This window comes from Neofelis nebulosa, chromosome 2 (assembly GCF_028018385.1).
Source record: "Neofelis nebulosa isolate mNeoNeb1 chromosome 2, mNeoNeb1.pri, whole genome shotgun sequence".
In the NCBI taxonomy this organism is placed as follows: domain Eukaryota; kingdom Metazoa; phylum Chordata; class Mammalia; order Carnivora; family Felidae; genus Neofelis; species Neofelis nebulosa.
In genome coordinates this window covers 196,824,989-196,843,898 of record NC_080783.1, presented here as the reverse complement: position 1 = coordinate 196,843,898, position 18,910 = coordinate 196,824,989, and the positions used below count along the sequence as shown (strand labels likewise).

The 18,910-nt window shown below is 41.7% G+C and overlaps 1 protein-coding gene across 1 annotated transcript in view; it reads right to left on the bottom strand.

Moving 5' to 3' along the window:
- Window positions 1-18,910, bottom strand: part of CSMD2 (CUB and Sushi multiple domains 2) — a 600,568-nt gene that overhangs the window by 67,895 nt on the left and 513,763 nt on the right. Inside the window, 4 exon segments of the mRNA XM_058718151.1 lie at window positions 2,801-2,989; window positions 5,508-5,654; window positions 8,589-8,777; window positions 18,433-18,546. Of these exon segments, the coding sequence (XP_058574134.1) occupies window positions 2,801-2,989; window positions 5,508-5,654; window positions 8,589-8,777; window positions 18,433-18,546 (639 nt within the window).

The following is an 18,910-nucleotide window of genomic DNA, read 5'->3' as shown; positions in this document are numbered from 1 at the left end:
GTCAACACAGAGCCAAAACGTGGGGCTCGAACTCACAAACCATGAAATCATGACCTGAGCCAAAATTAAGAGTCGGACACTTAACCAGCTGAGCCACCCAGGTGCCCCGATGCTCTTTTAATGCCTAAACAGCAAGACTTTAAACTCCTTTGGTGGTACTAGGTTAGTCAAATTGTGATCAACTAACTGCTCTGCTTCCTTGAACTTTTTGTGAAGAAATACTTGGATCCCCACTGATATTCTGCATGAGGAGTCAGGCAGTCTGGAGACAGCAGGTGAAGGAGGTAGATGGCGGCTGCTTCTCACTGCTTGCGGTCCGGCTCTTCCCTTGTGGATAACTAAGATGACAGAGGATAACTTCCTAGTCTGAGACCTGATCTCCATGCCAAAACACGGTCCACAAACTCTGAGGTAGGAGGAACACTTCCTATGGGTAGGAGAGGTGGGGACAGAATTACCAAGTATTGGAAGCTGGTGGTGGAATGCGATCTCTCAGGGAGAGACTACGTAGGGAAAGAATGGCCTGGGGAAGGAGAGAGAAAACTAATTAGAAGGCATAGGATTTCTTTTAAAAAAAATTTTTTTTTAACGTTTATTTTTGAGACAGAGAGAGACAAAGCATGAACGGGAGAGGGTCAGAGAGAGGGAGACACAGAATCTGAAACAGGCTCCAGGCTCTGAGCTGTCAGCACAGAGCCCGACGCGGGGCTCGAACTCACGGACCGCGAGATCATGACCTGAGCCGAAGTTGGCCGCTTAACCGACTGAGCCACCCAGGCGCCCCAGAAGGCATAGGATTTCTAATGAGATATATTTGTTGGTGGAAAGTCATGGTTTGGAAGAATGCCAGGCCTTTCCTGGTCCTGGGTTATGTGGAGAATGGGGGATTAACACCCTGTGCTTAAAAGGGCCCCAGAATCTGTGTTCTCAGAAGAGAGCTAGTCTCTGTGAGGGGAAAGCGAAGACAGCCCTCTGGGTAGTGGCCAAAGGTATATGCTGGTTGGACATGAAACCAGGATTCCAGAGAGCTCAGGGGGAATGGCTGAGTGGAAGGGCATCAGTGGAAAGCCTGGGGATGGGGCCAGGTACAAAGTAGTATGGGGATGAGTACACAGAAGCCTAGAGAGGTTTAGTTTGGGGAAGTGGCAAAAGAAAACAGATATGAGAGGCATGGTAGGTTCCCACTGCAGCTTCAGAAGAAAGGCTGGAGACATGGAGACCAAAGCCAAATGACATTTGCCACTTGTGGACAGTCCATTCTCTGGGAACACACTGTTTGAGAAAGCTCGGGCACAGGCAAGAGGGTCAGAGATGACAGATCCCTAAAAAGTACGCCACCACAGCACGGGAAAATCAAACATCAGTGTGATTTCCTGTTTTTGTCAGTATGATGGGCAAAGTTTTTCTTTTCTTTCTTTTTTTTTTAAGGCAGTACATAATATTGAGACTATGGCAGAAAAGACAACTTTCCCATGCTGGTGGAAGTGAAAACAAACGTTCTGGAGAGCAGTAAATGTCAAAAGCTGCAGATTCTGCACAGGTTATGGTTCAACAATCTCATTTCTGGGAATTTATTTTAAGAAATAAATATGGATGCTCACAATGATGGGATTCTAAGGATTTTAACAGCAGCACTGTTCACAGTAGCAAACAATACAGGAATTCAAATGACCAACAAGAGGATGATACTTAATAAATGACGGTTTTTCCGTGATGCTACACAACCATGGGAAATAATGATGAGGAAGTGTATTTAATTATGTGACAGATGCTAAGAAAATATCAAGAGCTTTGTGCACTGAGGATGCCATTTTTGTAAACAACATATAAAAGATCAAAGGAAATGTGCTGAAATGTTACACAGTGATCTCAGCTGATGGGATTATAGGTCATTTTTTTTTTGTTGTTGCCAAGTTTTTATTTAAATTCCAGTGGGTTCACATATGTAATATAATATTAGTTACAGGTGTAGGATTTAGTAATTCATCGCTTACATGCAACACCCAGTGCTCATCACATGTGCCCTCCTTCATCCCCATCACCCATTTAACCCGTCCCCCCACCCACTTCCCCTTCAGCAACGCTTTGCATTATCCATAGTTCCCCCCCCTCCATCTCTAGTCTGAATTATATTGCTTTAAGGGAAAACAAATCCCACCAATTATGAAAGGCAATGCATCCCTTTCATATGTGCCAGACTACCTGATACATATCATGGGCTTGACTGCTGACAATGAACATGGTGATGGTCGCTGTTCCACCCTGGTTCCCTCTGTCCCTCACCTCCTCCGACCTACTGCTTCAGGCAGCCCAAGTTGCTCTGCATATCTTGTGATCAATCTCTCTCCAGGTTCCTGGTTTTGCAAATGCTCTTGCTGTTGCCTAGAATATTTTCCTTGCTAATGCCTGGCCCCAACCCCCACCGGCTCTATGAGCCCAAGCCCAAACATCCTCTCTTCTCAGAGTCCTCCCTAGCTGTCCAGAGGGAGGTAGGTCCCATCGGACCTCTGGGCTCCCACAATGCTGTTTGTACTACTGATACAGCACTTCCTTCCCCTGCCATTTTGCATTTATGTGGCTACGTATCTTCTCCCTTATTGTTCTGAACATCCTGAGACTATTTTATGCATATGTATATCCCCACGGCTGGAGATATTATGGACCCTCAATATATGTTCGCTGAAAGAATGAATTATCAATGAGGAAACCCATATTTGGAAGTGATGGGTCCTGGGACAAACCCAAGTGATGTGAGAAGGATCAGAGCCACTGGGCACCCCCTTTCCAAGGTACTCCTCACCTTGACAGAGAGGAATGGCTTCACTCCACAGGTAGTAGCCCTGGGGGTGCCGGGTACAAATGGCCATGCTGTGTCCCACCAAGCGGTAGCCGGCGTTGCAGCCAAAGTGGATGGAGCCTCCGGGCTGGGTGCTGGTCTGGCCCAGAAGGAAGCCATGGAGTGGAGCCCTGGGCAGGCTGCAGTAGGGAGCTGAACAACAAGAAGAGGCTCAGGGGACCACGTGCAAGCAGAAGATACATGTGCTCTTTCCTGCACGTGCCGCCCCTTTTGTTCCCCTTTCCTCTCCCTCACCAATCTCCTTGTCTCTGCCACTGCCAGGCCCACCGCTATTTAGGAAGATCTGAGTGGTTGATACTGAGAAATGGCCAGTGTAGTAAAGCCAAAGAAAAGAAAAGAAGAGAAAAAACCATGAAGCCCTGGGTCCCCTTTGTGGCCCGGAGGCAGTACTGATCTTGCAGCTGAGCTCAGGCTCTCAAATCCTGTCAGCTCCCAAAGAGGCACAGGAGATAGACCCCAGTGGGGTTGGTTCCAGAAGAGTGTGACTGCAGGGGTGTGGACTCTGGAGTCCTGTATCTGACCTTTCTAGCTCTGTGACTTGAGACATCTCACTGAAGCTCTTTGAGTTCCACTTTCCTCACCTATGTTTTGGGATTTGAGATGCCTGCCTCATAGGTTTTTGGACAATTCAAACGGGTTTGTGTTTGTAAAGTCCCCAGCCCAGTGCAGGGCACTTGGTGCTCAATAAATGGTCCTTCTCCTCCCTGTTGTAGGGGGTTGGGGGAGAGGGAGCCGTGGCAATCCAGGACATGAAATCCACGGTCCTGTTTCCCCTTCAGTGAAGCCCCTTCATGGCTTCAACTGGGATTTCATTCACTTATTTGACAAACAGACGTGGAGCGCCTATTATGTGCCAGGTGATGTTCTAAGTACAGGGAAGACCACTGTGAAGAAAGTAGTCAAAAATCCTGGCCTCAGGGTGCTGACCATAAAGACTCCTGCCAGCGATCCACAGAGGAAGTTCTGTGAGGCGGGGAATGAGGGTGGCCAGAGGAACACTCGGAACGTGTACCTCTGTTTGCTCTAAGAGTCTCTGGCCAGGTCTCCCAGGCAGGCATGGGACGCAGGAGGATGAAGGTGCCAAGGCCCTTACTACAGCCACCCCATGGCGAGGTCCTCTGGTCTCATATTTGAGGTCCACATCCCTCTGCTGGTGAAAATGGTGTTTTAAATACTGCCCTTCTAGGCCAGACGTGCTTCCTTGCTCCTGCTTTGCCACCTGTGTCCTGCGTATATCGGACCTATGTGTTTACATCAGTCAAGAACAGGAATCTCAGTTATAAAATACACTTGATCATAGTGTCGGATGTGTGTACAAAGTATACAAGCCTACTGTATTTTCATGAAGTACTAATTGTTTCACCATGTACTTAAGTCATTTTCTGTGAGTGAGTATTCCAATTACAACTGACTCAGTTGTGACCAAACATGTGATTGTTTGGTTTTTGTTTGGTTTGGTCTCTTTTTTGTTTGTTTGTTTTTTTGTTTTTTGCTTTTGTTTTGTTTTTGTGATTGGTCTTTAAGAACATCAAGGAAAGGGCAACTCCTTAATGGCTTTTAGTTCCTAGGTTAGCATCCATCACAGTGCATTGCTAACTACATGCTATATTTTCCTTTGTGTAAGCAGCTGCTGGGAACTGCCAGCCCCTTAAGGGACCTTAAGGTTCCTTTTTCATCATAAGGAAACTGAAGCCTGAAGAGGTTCGGTGACTTGTCTAGGAATCATTTGGCTGGTTTGTGACAGAGCTGGTCACTGGCCTTGGGGGTCAGGAAGCGCCCCTTCCTCATGTGTGTGTGGCTGGAAAGGAATTTAGGGTTCAGTCTGCAGAGAAAATGGACCCTGAGACAGTAAAGAACCTTCTCCTTCTGGGTTCTCCTCAGCTTCATCTGGTTTGCTTTTTCCTGAAGCCACACCTGTGGAACTCCTCATGGTCTCAAGTAATTCTTTTCTGCCTCCAAGCTTGCAGAGCCCAGCCAGAAGTTCATGGACCCACTCCCCTTCGAAATGGGCGTCAGGCTGCTTATCAAGTTTTCTTTCCAACCAGAGACAGTAATCCCCATGATAAGAGTTCGGATAAATTCCATTTTCTCCATATCATTACATTTCCAGGGATATTTCTGTGCTCCATTGTAGATTGCGGCCCTGGTCAACCGTCTGCCTGGCTTGGCCCCTGACCTGCCTCTGCCTATGATTCTGGCTGGCAGAGCAGAACAAAGCCTCCTGGACTTAAAGTATAGGCCATCCTTTGCTGCCTAACATTTCCCACGTGGAGACCCACATCTTAGGGTTTCTCAGTTTTTAGGAACTTTTATTAATGTTTCAACAGTGTTAGGGATGGGATCACCTCATAGGCATTATCAGATGATATATAATAAACTTATCCAAAAGACACAATAGGCTGGAAGTACAAAAAGAAGAGAGGGAAGAGTTTAAAGTGGGGAAAAGGGCAAAAGAGGGGAGGTGGAGACCGCCAGGGACATTTGTGCAGCTGTAGTGAGAGAGGTTCAGAGGAGACAGGCTGCCAGTCCCCGGGTACGATCTCTGCCATTGACCAGGATGTGGCCCATGGCTTACTTGGCTGTTTTGGGTGAGCAACTTCAAGGGCTCAGGGGTTGTAGCCCTTCTCATGAGTCCTTATATTTTACTCACCTGAATACCGAATCTTAAAGCCCTTCCGGTTGTAGGCGTGGTCAGATGACCAGCGCAGGTACACAGTGTTGCTTGAGCTAGTGACGATCAGTGGAGCCGAGTAATTCCCACTGAGGGCTTTCAGCAGAGGACTTTGTCCTGAGGGACCTGGGTGAGAGTACGGGACACAGAATTACAGACTAGCACCCGCTAGAGATTAGGTGCTAGAGATTAGGTACCTTGATTCGATACCTGAAACGTAACCAGCTGCCATTTCCCTTCCTCAAGAGAAGACATTAGGCTCAGATGGTCAGGGCCGGTGCAATGGTCTACTTCCGCTCCTCTGTCTGCATCCCGAGCCACTGTGCTGGGTGCTCCTTCCTCCTGAGCCCTAAAGTAGTGCTCCAGGAAGTCAGTGCCAATTTATAGGAGTTGGCAGGAGAGATGAAATCTATCTGCCACCTTGAGACTTGCCAAGGTCAAGCAGCTGGTTAATGCAAGAGCTGGTTTGCAAACTGGGAACCGCCACCTTGCCACCTACTTCTCATGTGCATACTAAAAATAGCTAAGTGCTTGCCATATAGAAAAAGTATGTACTAAATGAATAAATAGCAATAAAGCTACATGAAAACATCATGTTTCAATGTTACACACAACATTGTTCCCCAATAATCCTTTCCAAGGCTCTTCCAGAAAGCCCTCACTCTTCTTTTTCCCCACCTTTAATGCCTGGGAGTGCATTAAAAGCAGTTGGTTCAAGGGAGGCAGAGTATAAAGCTCAATAATCCATAACAGGATTTATTGCCCTGGAAATAGTCCTGAGTGATGGTTCTGATATGCTGCTGAGATGGCTCTTGGAAGCTTGGCAAAAGCAATGGACCACATTAAACAAAATAGAGCCATCAGAACTGCTGTGACAAACCATGAAGGAAGGGGTCAAAAGGCTCAGAGAAATGGCTTGCCAGAATAGGTCTATTGTATCAGACCAGAACACCCACTAGCTGACCATGTCTCTCAGGAGGCCCTGGAATATACTTCAGTTCCTAGAGCAAAGAGGAACACACTGGTGAGGGGGTGAACACCAGCATCATCGACAACCTGAGTAACACCTATCTACCCTCTGTTGGCGTAAACTGATGGAAGGAGATGCTGCCATAGAATAGGGCTTCCTGGTGTTGATGGAGATGAGAAGATTCTAGAATACAGGGGCCAGGCAGAGGCGTGCATAATTACTAAAATGTGCAGCAAGGTTGGAATGGTAGCTGGGAGGGCCTAACCTGCATGATCTATGGTGATGTCTCACAAAACATGATATTCTTTTTTTTTTTTTTTTAATTTTAAGTTTATTTATTTATTTTGAGACAGGAGAGAGCATGAGCAGGGGAGGGGCTGAGAGATAGAGAAAGATGGAATCCCAAGCAGGCTCCATGCTGTCAGCGCAGAGCACGACGTAGGGCTCGAACTCCTGAACTGTGAGATCATGACCTGAGCTGAGATCAAGAGTTGGATGCTTAACCGACTGCACCACTCAGGCGCCTCCCCTTTTTTTAAAAAAAAATTTTAATGTTTTATTTTATATTTGAGAGAGAGACAGAGCACGAGCAGGAGAGGGGCAGAGAGACGGATACAGAATCTGAAGCAGGCTCCAGGCTCCAGGCTCCAAGCTGTCAGCGCAGAGCCCAATGTGGGGCTCAAACTCACGAGCAGTGAGATCATGACCTGAGCTGAAGTCAGATGTCCAACTGATTGAGCCACCCAAGTGTCCCCAAAACATGATATTCTTAAGGGCAAGGTAGACAGGCAGCCTCCCAATATATGAATAGATGAACAAAACAGATCGTGGATATATAGTTAAAAAGGTGAGAAAAGCTGACCCCAATGGAAAGTTGCAATCCCTCACCCAGTTTGGAGACTTGAGGTAGGTTCCATTTCTTATTCCAGAACACTTTGCCTGAAGGAGAGATTGGGTCCCCATGAAAAAGGGCCCTACAAAATCTTATCAATTATAGATAGTAGTAATTCTGCCAGTCCTCCCCCCTAAAGACCTACTGCTATTTCCTCAGGCAACTGAATACTGGAAAAAAGGGAATGTCCAGGTATTCCAAAGATTTTGGACACAGAGCATGAATTAATGCTGATACCAGGGGACCCGAAGCACTATCGCTGGCCCTTCTGTTGGAATAGAGGTGTCTGGGGGTTGGAGTTGGTAATAAATGAAATCCTGACCCAGATCCACCTCACAGCACCAACTTAACCAAGTAGTGGCCCTCGTTTGCAGTAGACGTACCAGATGTAGTATCTTCATTAGAGCAGATGATCACAGCCTTGGTTGCATGAAATGAAGTTATTGATCTAGCAATGCATTCTTTCCATACCCATCAGAAAGGAGGATCATAAGCAATTTGCATTCACATGAGATAGACAACAGTATACATTCATGGCCTTGCCCCAGAGCATTGTTAATTCTACTGATCACTGTCATAATATAGTATGAAGAGACGTGGACCATCTGGACATTCTGCAGAATACAGCATATTGGTTCTCTATATGATGATGTTGTATTAATTGCCTCTGATGAGCCAGAAGGGACAATTAGTGTAGACGTTTTTGTAAGACACATGGCTCCAGAGGGTAAGAGATAAGTCCTACAAAGAGTTGGGTGAAATTTCCCCAGTGGTTTGAGGACATGCTGAAACTTTTTCTCCAAATTAAAGAGCAAGTTAGTACACCTTTTCCCTTCTACTACCAAGAAAGAAGCACAGTGTTTGGTGGCCCCTCCTTTGGGTTTCAGAGGCAGCGTATTCTTCATGTGGGAATACTGCTATGATCCATTTGTTGAATGACATTCAAGGTACTTGCTTTGAGGAGGTGCTAAAGTAGGAAAGGGTTCTGTAGCAGGACGAGCCTACAATACAAGCAGCTTTGCCCCATGTCCATACAATTCAGCAGCTACCAAAGTATTGGGATCTCTGTGGTAGAGAAAGATGTTGCATGGAGCCTCTGGAAAGCTCTAATATGGAGGTAATGGCACAGATCCCTCAGGTTCTAAAGCAGGTCTGTGCTATCTGCAGCAGGGAACTATTCAACATTTGACTGACTTACCATCAAAGATCTCAAATTCATCATACTGCTTCTCACTGAGAAAGTACTCCACCGTGAGGGAGATGTTGTAGTCAGGTTCCACTCTCACCAGCCAAGAGCAGGTCTGGAACTGGGGATAGCTTCCTGGGTAGCTCTGACTCAGGATCACACCCGTGGAGTCTGTCAGAAGCTCATTCATTGGGCAGTGCACTTGGAGAAAGAAAGAAAGAGAAATACCAGGTACATGGGATGGAGATGGATCTGGGGCCAACACATTTCTCTGTCACAAAAGACAACCACTGAAACAAGAGTATTTGAGCACAAACAAGATCCCGACACCCATCATTATACTGCACCATGGCATGAGGTGACCTCAGACTCTGTGTCAAGGGTACTATATTCCTGGGATTCAGGCGAGGCCAGTTGTTGGGATCACATCCTAGCTCAGATATGGGCTTTGGAGTAACTGAGGATTATACATACAGAAACAACAGTAAGGCATCCTTAAATCCAAGAGTTAATCTAGTAAATGGGTTTTATTTGTACAAAGAAGAGTATAGGGAAGAGGTAAGTACATAGAATCTTGAGTCAAACACACCTGGATTTATACTGTCACTGACTAGCTATGTGGTCTTGAACAAATTATTTTCTCTCTGTGCAATAGCTTCTCCACCTCCAATGCAGAAAGATAACACCTGCCTTACAGGGTTATTGTATTATACGACATTATATAATTGTACATTAGTTAATATAATATATGTAATATTATAGAAAATAACATACTTAAAGCATGAAACATAGTTCTTTCATAAATTGTAGAGATGATGATGGTAATTACACCAGGAACAGAAGAAACTAGCAGAGCTTGGCTATGGCTTGATTAGTAGTATTAAGATATCTAAAGACAAATATGTCACCCTAAGGAAGACAGTCAATGTAGAACTTAGAACAGGAGTTGCTGGAGGGGCTAGATTGGGTTTCTTGTGTCTGTCACCAGGGAGGCTAGAGAAGATTCTGGTTCAGAGGAGCCCTGCACATCCTGGAAACCAGGGAGGTGCTCTCTCCTGGGGGTACAGGGAAGTGTCACTAAATCCTATTTGAAATAAATTTGAGGATGATCCACCTCTATTTGCTTGGGCTGAGGACTCCACAGTAAAGTTTTGAGGACTGAATCAACTTCTTCAGTACCTTGAAAGAGACATGCCCTGGGCAGTAGCTGCAAGTATCCCAATCACTATCCCAATCACTGCAAACAGAGAAATTGGTATTTTGCTGTGTATGTGCCTTTAGACAGGCTTCCTGAATGTGCTGGATTCTAGGACACCGACAAAGGAGAGTTTCTGGAACTGCAAGGCCAAGGACTAATTCCTGGATTACAGTTTGAGAAGAGGCTGTCTGGGGAGGAGATTTAGCTACTCACTCTCCACCCATTTCCTCTGTTTCCTTCAAACCTTCTGCCTTCACAGAAATGAGGCTTTCTAATCAGCACTGGGTCTGGGCTAACAGACAAAATGCTTTCTATGACCCAGAATTCACACAGCTCATCTGGGATTCCTTTGAGTAGCGTTGCAACACCCCCCCCCCCTTTTTTTTAAGTAATCCCTACAACCAACATGGGGCTCCAACTCATGACCCGCAGATCAAGCGTCACATGCTATACCAACTGAGCCAGCTAGGCTACTGAAAGGGGGAGCCTTGGAAGGCACTAACTAGCTTCTCCTGGGAGAACTTCCTTCTTATTTTGTAAATGGGAAAGGAAAGAAAATGGCATCGTGGACTAAAACGGCCTTGCTTTTGAAATGCTTCCAATTTCACTATCCTGATATCTACAGGTCACGGAAGTATGCTGATATTTAATTCCCCCTAGGCTTTGTGGTACAGTCCAGGTGGTACCAGATCTGCTCTTGAAGCTCTCACCCTTCCTTCTTTCTTTCTTTTTTTAATATGAAATTTATTGTCAAATTGGTTTCAATACAACACCCAGTGCTCATCCCAACAGGTGCCCTCCTCAATACCCATCACCCACCCTCCCCTCCCTCCCACCCCCCATCAACCCTCAGCTTGTTCGCAGTTTTTAAGAGTCTCTTATGTTTTGGCTCTCTCCCTCTCTAACCTTTTTTTTTTTTCCTTTCCCTCCCCCATGGTCTTCTGTTAAGTTTCTCAGGATGCATAGGGGCATTTGTACCCCAATGTTTATAGCAGCACTTTCAACAATAGCCAAATTATGGAAAGAGCCTAAATGTCCATCAACTGATGAATAGATAAAGAAATTGTGGTTTATATACACAATGGAAGCTCTCACCTTTCTACTTGAAACTCCTCCATTGAGGGGAAACAGGCACGCCCTCTCAAATGAGATTGGTTCCACAGGTTTGCCTTTTTGTGTGCAATTAGCAGATTTGGGCATTAGTGTTTGTAAGTTTTTCTTTCTCCTTATGTTCAAGATGTCTGGCCTTTGAAGGTTTAGTAAGTATTCTTCCACGAAACTATCTAATCTTGATGTCTTTAATGGGGTTTCCTCTGATCTCTATTTCTTTTAAAGAATCAGGAAAGTATAAACTTTATATCTCTACTGGGGTCAATTTTACCAAATTATACCTTCCTAGAAAATCATTCATATCATTAATTTATAGGCACAGATTTGTACAAGATTTGTACAAGATCATAATTAAAAAATTTTCTTTTGCTTCAATGGTTATAGTCCATTTTCCCTTTCTTATTTTTCTATATTCCTCCTTTCTCTCTCCGTTTAATTTACCTAATGGTTTGATTATTTTGTGGCTCTTTGTTCCAGGCACTTCTTTTTATTTATCAGTAAGGCTGTTTTTGTATTTTATAACTCATTCATTTTTTAAAATTCAAAATTTTTGAAATATAATTTATGTACAATGAAATGCACAGATCTTAGGTGCATGGTTTAATGAGCTTTAGCAAATGTATATGCCTGTGTAACCACTACCATAATCAGGATATAGATTTTTTCTGTCACTCAGAAACTTGCTCTCATGCCTCTCTGCAATTAATTAGTATGACCTGCCCCATGCTCCAGGAAATCACTGATATTATTTCTATAACAACAGATTAGTTTTGATTATACTAGAATTTCATGCAATTGGAATCATACATGTTGTTATTTTTGTGCCTGGTTTCTTTTGCTAAACATTATGTTTCTAAGATTCAATCCATGATGTTTTGTGTATTACTACTTCATTTATTTTTATTGCTCTGTAGCAATCACAGAACAATTTTTTTGTTCATTCATTCTGTTTATTATTAATGAACATTTAGGTTGGTTCCAGTTTTGGATTATTATGGAATTCATATACAAGTCTTTTTGTGGATATGGGTTTTCATTTCTCTTAGGTAAATAACTAGGAGCATAATTGCTTGGCAATAGGGCAGGTATATGTTTAACTTTGAAAGAAATTACCCGTTTTCCAAAGTGACTGTATAATATTACATCCCAACCAGCAATGTATAAAAGTTCCACTTGCTCCACATTCTTGTCAACACTTGGTATTTTCAGTCTTAAGTTTTAGCTATTCTAGTGGGTGTGCAGTAATATTTCATTAGGGTTTTAATTTGCATTTTCCTGATGACTAAAGATGTTTAGCATCTTTTCATATACTTATTGGCTATCCATACATCTTATTTTGTAAAGTGTCTAGTCAAGTCTCTTGCCCATATTTTTGTTGGATTGTCTTATTATTGAGTTGCTGACGTTCTTTACATAGTCTAGACAGAAGTCCTTTCAAAAATACATGTATCATTAATATCTTTTTTTATTCTGTACTTTGCCTTTACTTTTCACATTTAGTTCTGTCAGTTTTCCTTCATATTTTTTGAAGCTCTTTTATCATATGCATATAACATATATATCTTTTGTAATGGAATTAACTCTTTTGTCATTATACAATTTCTCTATTTCTGGTAATACTCCTTGCTGGCAGTATTATCTGAAATTATGTTTCTTATGTTTAACATTTGCATGTATATCGTTTCCTCTTCTTCAGTCTATCTGGTATTTATATTTAAACTGCATCTTTTGCAGGAAATAAGTGGTTATTGTTTAAAACCTCTAAATGTTGGCATGGTTTTTATGCAGCAAAACTTACTGATATAACTATATCATTCAAATATTATAAGTACCTACTTATTTTTGGTCTGTCATTCAAAGAGGTGTGTGAAAATCTACAACTGTAATTGTGAATTTGTCCTTTTTTCCCCATAATTCTGTCAATTTTTCCTTGATATATTTCAATATCATGCTGTTAGGTACACAGAAGTTTATGACTGCTATATATGTTTGATAGATTATGTTTATCAGCATGAAATTTCCTCTTTATTTATTTTAAAACTTTTTGCCTTAAATTCTATTTTGTCTAATATTATCTTTACTACACAAGATTTTAGAGGTTAGTACTTGCTATTTATTCAAAGTTTTGTTTCAAACAGGGATGAGTGAGACCTTTCTAGCTCCTTTAGGGAGGCAGATGAAGATATTCAAGTCTAAGTTTATGGAAAGCCTATAGTTAAACTTGTTTTTTACTTAATCTGGAAGTCTCTCTCTTTGGATTAGCAGTTTTATTCAGTTATATTTACTATAGTTACACATATATTTGCACTTAGTTTTGCTACCTTATTTTGTGTCTTCTGTTTACCATAATTTTTTTCTCCTTTAATGCTTCTATTGGATTAATGGAGTTATCTTTATTATCTTTATTTTTGATTATGGATTTAGAATTTACAGATAGCATGGTTATCCATAATTTAAAAAAAATGACCTATAAATTTAAGCTTTCTTTTTAATACACGTATTTTAACTAATGTAGAGGGTTAATCAATATCTATGCTTCTCCTCAACAAGCAAGGGTCCTCAACTCACTTTTTCTTTCTTCTAAATAGGTTCTCCAATGTCATTTATCTGTCCAGTTGTGTTTGTATTTTTAAGTTTACTACAGTCAGTATTGTTTAGATTATTACCCTATTTTACTGATTTCTTAGCTCATTGTCACTTTTTGCATCTGAATCATTACCTGTATTCACTTTTTTCTTTTTTTTTATATTTATTTATTTTTGAGAGAGAGAGAGAGAGAGAGAGAGCAAGCAGGGGAGGGGTAGAAAGAGAGGGAGACACAGAATCTGAAGCAGGCCCCAGGCTCTGAGCTGTCAGCACAGAGCCTGACGCGGGGCTCGAGTTCATGAACTGCAAGGTCATGACCTGAGCTGAAGTTGGACATTTAACCGACTGAACCACCCAGGCACCCCTGTATTCATTTTTTTTCTTAATGAATGTGGTAGATATTTCCAGTCTTTACAAATATTAGGTTTTATTTTTGTTTCCTGAGCATACAAAAAACTTCACTTTCCATCCATGTGCTTATTTCTGGTCAATGAGATGTGAGTAGAATAATGTGTGCCACTTTGGGCTGAGGACGTGAAAAGCCCTTAAGCAACTCTCATTCTCTCTTACTCTGTTGCACTGTAGGATCCAGGAGCAGGCCTAGTTTTCAGATGGCAGCACAAGATTCAAGAAGCCTGGATCATTGAGTCACCAGCATTATAGTCACTGCACTATAGCAAATTTTGCCTGAAGGAGAAATAAACTTTTGTTGTGTTAAGCCACTGAGATGTGGGGATTGCTTGTTAATGTAACATATGCCTGACCTATCCTGACTAATGCACTGAAGTATATCTGTTAATTATGCTTTTAGTAAGCCGTAACTTTACATAGTCCTTGTCTGTCTGAAGATTTCATTAATATATTCCCACTCTTAAATGATAACTTGGTTGGGTTTAGAATTTGAGTTTATAATTATTTTTTTTCTGCTGCATTTTATCTTTTGGTGATGCAAATAATGCTGAGTCTGATGTGTCTTTTCTTTGTGATGGCTTTAACTTCCTTGATGTTCTATAATTGCACTGTAATGTTTTAGATTTGAATTTCACCAAATTTTCTATATTGCCATGGTAAGAGGCATGCTTTTGAAATAATAGAAAAGTGTCTGATTCTTGTCATAAGGGACTAGGATATCATTGGACAGGGCAATGGCTGAGGTATAAAGGAGTAGAACAAGCCAAAAGAAAAAAGGAAATTATATATTGAAGGGACTATGAATGGAAATACAACTTATGTGTATGGATTGGAAGATTTAATATTGTTAAGATGGCAATACTACCTAGACTGATGTATGGATTCAATTAAATCTCTACAAAAATCCCAGCTGGTTTCTTTACAGATCTTGATAAGCTGGTCCTAAAACTAATTTAGAAATTCAACAGATCTAGAATATGCAAAAGAAGAACACAGTTGAAGGACTCCCACTTCCTGATTTCAAACAGACTACAAAGCTACAGTAATCAGGATAGTATAGTGCTGGCATAAGATGATCAAGTCAGGAAGATGCCATCTATCTATCTATCTATCTCACGCTCATATTCCACATATGAGTGAAATCATACAGTGTTTGTCTTTCTCTGACTGACTTATTTCAGTTAGCATAACACTCTCTAGCTATATATGGTGGAATAATACTCAGCCATAAAAAAGAATGAAACCTTGCAATTTGCAATGACATAGATGGAGCCAGAGAGTGTTATGCTAAGTGAAATAAGTAAGTTAGAGAAAGGCAAACACTATATGATTTCACTCATATGTGGACTTTAAGAAACGAAACAAGTGAGCAAAAGAAGAGAGAGAGAGAGAGAGAGAGAGAGAGAGAGAGAGAGAGGGCAAACCGAGAAACAGACTCTTAACTACAGAGAACAAACTGATGGTTGCCAGAGGGGAGGTGAGTGAGGGGACAGGTTATGTAGGTGATGGGGATTAAGTAGTGCACTTGTGATGAGCACCAGGTGATGTATGGAAGTGTTCAATCATTAAATTCTATACTTGAAATTAATATTACACTGTATGTTAACTGGAATTTAAAAAAAAAGAATAGACTTACAGAAAAAAATAATAGAACTGAAGATCAAGAAATAAATCCCCAAATTTATGTAAGTCAACTAATTTTCAACAGGGTGCCAAGACAATTCAATGGGCGAAAGGATAGTCTTCCCAATAAATGGTGTCACAGCAACTGGATATCCATATGCAAAAGAATGAAGTTGGACACCTACCTCATGTTATATATAAAAATTAACTCAAAACATATCAAAAACCTGAATTTAAGAGCTAAAACTATTAACTCGTAGAAGAAAATATAGATGTAAATCTTCCATGGATTAGGCAACGGTTCCTTAGATATGACATGAAAAGCACAAACAGCCAAAGGAAAAAATATATATATTGAACATCACCAAAATTAAAAACTTTTGTACTTGAGGGGCACCTGGGTGGCTCAGTCAGTTAAGTGTCTGACTTAGTTTCAGCTCAAGTCATGATCTCACAGTTCACGAGTTCAAGACTTGCATCGGGCTCCACATTGCGCAGTTTGCTTGGGATTTTCTCTCTCTCTCTCTGCCCCTCCCCCCCCATGCACTTTCTCTCTCTGTCTCTCTCAAAATAAATAAAAATTAAAATAAAAAACCCACAAAAATCCTTTTGTACTTGAAAGAACATTATCAAGAAAGTGAAAAAACTGGGGTGCCTGGGCGGCTCAGTCGGTTAAGTGTCTGACTTTGGCTCAGGTTATGATCTCACGTCCTGTGAGTTTGGCCCCACACCAGGCTCAGCTCAGAGCCTGGACTGCTTTGGATTCTGTGTCTCCCTCTCTCTCTGCCCTCCTCTGCTCACACTTTCTCTCTCTCTCTCAAAAAAAATAAGCATTACATTTATTTGAATAAATAAAAAGAAAGTGAAAAAAACACCAACAGAATGGGAAAAAATTTTCAAATCACATATCTGATAAGGCACTTGTATCTAGAATATATAAAGAATTCCTACAACTCAATGATGAAAAGATAAATAACCTAATTAAAATAGGCAAAGGATCTGAATAGGCATTTTTGCAAAGAGAATATAGAAATGGAAAGTAAGCATATGAAAAAATGCTCAACATCATTGGTCATCAGGAAAATACAAATCAAAACCACAATGAGATAGACACCCTTTATACCACAAGGATGGCTGTAATTTAAAAGACAGATAATAATAACAGAGAAGATGTGGAATAGTTGGAAACCTTATATACTGATGGCGGGAAAAGATTCAGCCGCTGTGGAAAACAGTCTGGTCCTTCCTCAAAAGGTTAAACACAGAGTCACCATATGACCCAGCAATTCCACTGGTAGCTATATACCTAAGAGAAATGACAACCCATGTTTACACAAAAACTTGTATATGAATGTTCACAGCAGCATTATTCATAACTGCCAGAAGTGGAAATAACCCAACTGTCCATCAAGTGATGAATGGATAAACAAAATGTAGTACCTACACAACGGAACATCATTCGGCAATAAAGAGAAATGATGTACACTGACACATGCTACAACATGAATGAACCCTGAACACATTGTGCTGAGTGAAAGAAGTCAGTCACAAAGACTACCTATTGTAGTATTCTATTTATATGAAAGATCTAAAATAGTCAATTTCATAGAGACATAAACTAGATTGGTGGTTGTCTAGAACTGCAGGAAGGAGGGTCTGGAAAGAAATGGGAGTTGACTGCTGAGGGGTCCAGGGTTAATTTTGAGGTGATGAAAATCTTCTGAAATTGTGTGATGGTTACAAAGCTCTGAATATACTAAAAACCATCAAGCTATACACTTTAAATGGATGAATTACATGGTACATGAATTATATCCCAATAAAGCTGCTATTGTTAAAAAAAGAAAAAGCCAGTGAAGGGTCACATCTTGAGAAGCCAAGTACAACATCAAGTCCTAGACGGAAGTATGAGGCTGAGAACAGGAGTAAAGCCAAGAAGGCTGAAGCCATGTAGACCCAGAAACAGAGCCAGAGATGAGAAACTAAGTCTGGAGCAAATCAGGGAGGTTCTGGAGCAAGATCAAAGTAACAGCCCACTTTTACTGGGGACTGGTTGTTTGGTGTGTGGGTAGGTCAGCTCAACTCATAGATAATGGCTTTTTCTATGTACCGGCAGCTTAGTTCTAGGGCTGTGGCTTCTTTCTTTCTCACTAACAATCTATATTGCAGACTCTCTACTCTTGCCTTATGAGAAGTGGGGGAGAAGCCGACCTGTTTCTTCACAGACTACTAAAATATTATTTGGTAGCAATAGTACCAGAAGCAGTAGTAAGAATTTAATAGCCCGCATTGGGCAGTTACTATGTGCCAGACATAGTTCTAAAGTGCTTTACATCATTAACCCATTGAATTCCTCACAATAAGTCCATGGCATAAGTAATATCATTATCCTTATTTTAGAGATGAGAAAATTGAGGCATAGGACAGTTAAGTATCTTGTGCTAGGTCAGATGTCTGGTGAGTGGAGAGTATGGTTTTTGGTCTTAGTTGGGATACCTTGATGAAGCCATTCATCTTCTGTCAAGGCATCGCACTAGAATGAAGACAACTCTTGGTTGCCTAGTTCAGCACACAGGACCTTGAGCATATCTGCACTCCAGTAGGGCCAGGTTGGTGTGCAAGCCCACCTCTTCCCAAGGTCCCAGAACTCTTCCTTCCAATGATCAGTATGCCGTTTCCAGAGAATACCAGTTAGAACAAAGGAAAACAGAAATAGGAGGATCAAGTGGTCACTATGGTAATTTGTAGCCCCAGACCTAAGAGTAGGACAGAGAATCTCTCTAGAGCAATCGTTAATTCAAACAAACAGACATTCACCAAACGACCTCTTACTTTATGGGCAGGGACTGGGAATATAGGGAAGAGTACGACAAAGGCTATGTTTTGGAGGAACTCCAGATCCATAAAGGCATGGCTCCATGCAATTACCTTCACATATTGGGGGTGGTCCTTCAAACTGTAGGTAAGTTCCAAGTTTGCAGGTCAGGATTTCATTCCCTACCAAGGTGAAGCCAGGGAGGCACCTGTAGCGTACGATGTCACCTGCCAAAGAGAGACCAATATAGGGGTTCCCTGGAGAAGTCTGGACAGAGCATCCCTTAGTAGTTCAACCCACTTTTAGGCAAGGCAATCAGTGATGGGTTCCATTATGTTCAGATTTAAATAACCACTCAACTCCACTCAAATGACCCAGAAAACTGCTGCCTACTTCTCACAGCTCAGCCTTGCTAAGCCTAAGAATGTTTCCACATTCTAGGAACTTTTTATAGTGTCTTGTGTGGACTTATTTCTCAAAAACATACTGACTTGAATCACAGAAGAAAACTGCCTTCCTGTCTCCTCTGTCTAGCTATGGCTAAAAGGAAGTATTGGTATTTCTGGTGCAGACTCTGTTGACAGAACATTA